Here is a 1,691-nt window from a genome sequence, read left to right on the forward strand (position 1 = left end):
AGGTTTCCCCTCTATTCCTGCTCTGCTGACAACTCCAAATTTAGGATTTTTTCATCTTTCATCCCCAGTGACAATGATCTCTGGGACAAACCGAGAAGGGGAATGTCTCCAGTGAGGAACACAGACAACAATTAAACCATGTTGAGGGATCTCATCCTTCCACACTCCATATAACCCTTAAGATGATCACTATCACACTGATTTCTATATACAAAAATTGTGTATATTTAGACCTTAACGTTAAGAATTTGCCACATTTTAAGTCTCTGTGTTCCTCCAGCTTTTTACCCAGAATCTTCTTAGAATGATCCTTCTCAGCTTGTTGCTGGCCTGGAAGATGACGGCAGCCTCAATTGATGGAGATAATAATCGAACGTTCCAACTGACTGCTAACAATGTGGGATTGTGATAAAATATAATGGTTTTGGACATGCAGAGGAATGTGAAAATGAGAAGTAAGAAGAAGATTGTCCTCAGTGCAGTGACATGAGCCTGAAGATTTGGACGTGTTGATCCAGAGTCGTTATTCTTCACCCTCCAGACGTGTCTGAGCAGAAAGGAGAAAGTGAGGACCAGGCACAGAAAACTAAGGAAGGATGGCAGAACGCACCCTATGGTGTTCGCAGGCACAAAATAGGAAAAATGTTCAGACAACCAATTAGCAGAGGCTTGTGTTTTGTTCTCAGAAGACTGGAGAGGACTTTCTTCATACACAGCCCAGAAGCCCGGGAGACTCACAATGAACATCCCAAGTGCTGTCAGGAATAGAAGGTGACTCAGGAAATTGGATACAATTCTCTTTAACCAGATGAAGAACCCATAGCTGAGATTGGTGATGCTGGTACAGTAATGAGCCGAGAGCCAGAAGGTCAACCAAAAACTGTAATATGTTAGAAAGTTACCTGATATGTTCACAAATACAAATACTTGTCTAATGAATAGGATTTCCGGAGAAAAGACATAAAGCATTGCCTGTAGGATCCACACACACTGGAGGAGAATATTCACCATTCCCTTAGCCAGAAAGATCACATCGGTGGGACTCAACTTCCCTTTCTTTCTGATGCTGTCCAGGTAACCCATCACAATACAAGTGTTAGAAGGGATTGCCAAGCCGAGTCCCAAGACCGAACAGACTAAAATACATAAGAGGTATGGAGACATCATGTTGAGGTTTGGTGTGAGCTCTGGACAGAGATGATGGGACACGTCCAGTGATAGCAGACAGAATGATAGATTTAGAGTTATAATTATGGAAAAAGCCTTCAGAGATCCGTCTCATGATTGACTTTGCATAAATGTGATGGATTTCATTTCATTGCCGACATCTAAAGCACAGAGCAACCCGTGTAACACAATCTCTGACTCATTTCCATTATACTGATGTACTTACCCACTATAGTACTGGTTGCTGTTTGTCCCGTCTTGACCTTTTTCCTAACACGTCCATAATACATCATATCAATAAAAGACTAACAAGGCTTTCTATCAGTGGGACTGTCTAATAGAAAGTTATCTTTTTTTTTTGTAGCCACTTTGACATTAAATACCGGGGTTATGGCAGCAGAGAGCAGATAGCTGCCATAACCCCGGTATTTTTTTACTGGGCGTCCTCTTTCCTATAAAAGTGGTCCCAGTGGTGGATCACATTTATGGGCGGCGGGAGAGGTCAAACCCCCTCCCGCTGCTTC

General features: G+C 42.5%; 1 protein-coding gene across 1 annotated transcript; it reads right to left on the bottom strand.

Moving 5' to 3' along the window:
* Positions 1-258: 258 nt before the first annotated feature.
* On the bottom strand, positions 259-1,083 carry LOC309558347 (taste receptor type 2 member 40-like; the record flags this gene model as incomplete). The annotated part of the gene is made up of 1 exon (XM_082261414.1): positions 259-1,083. One exon carries the CDS (start codon positions 1,081-1,083, stop codon positions 259-261), a length of 825 nt encoding a protein of 274 aa, XP_082117540.1.
* Positions 1,084-1,691: the final 608 nt, after the last annotated feature.

This window comes from Pelophylax lessonae (genome assembly GCF_965119305.1).
Source record: "Pelophylax lessonae genome assembly, chromosome: 6".
In the NCBI taxonomy this organism is placed as follows: Eukaryota; Metazoa; Chordata; class Amphibia; order Anura; family Ranidae; genus Pelophylax; species Pelophylax lessonae.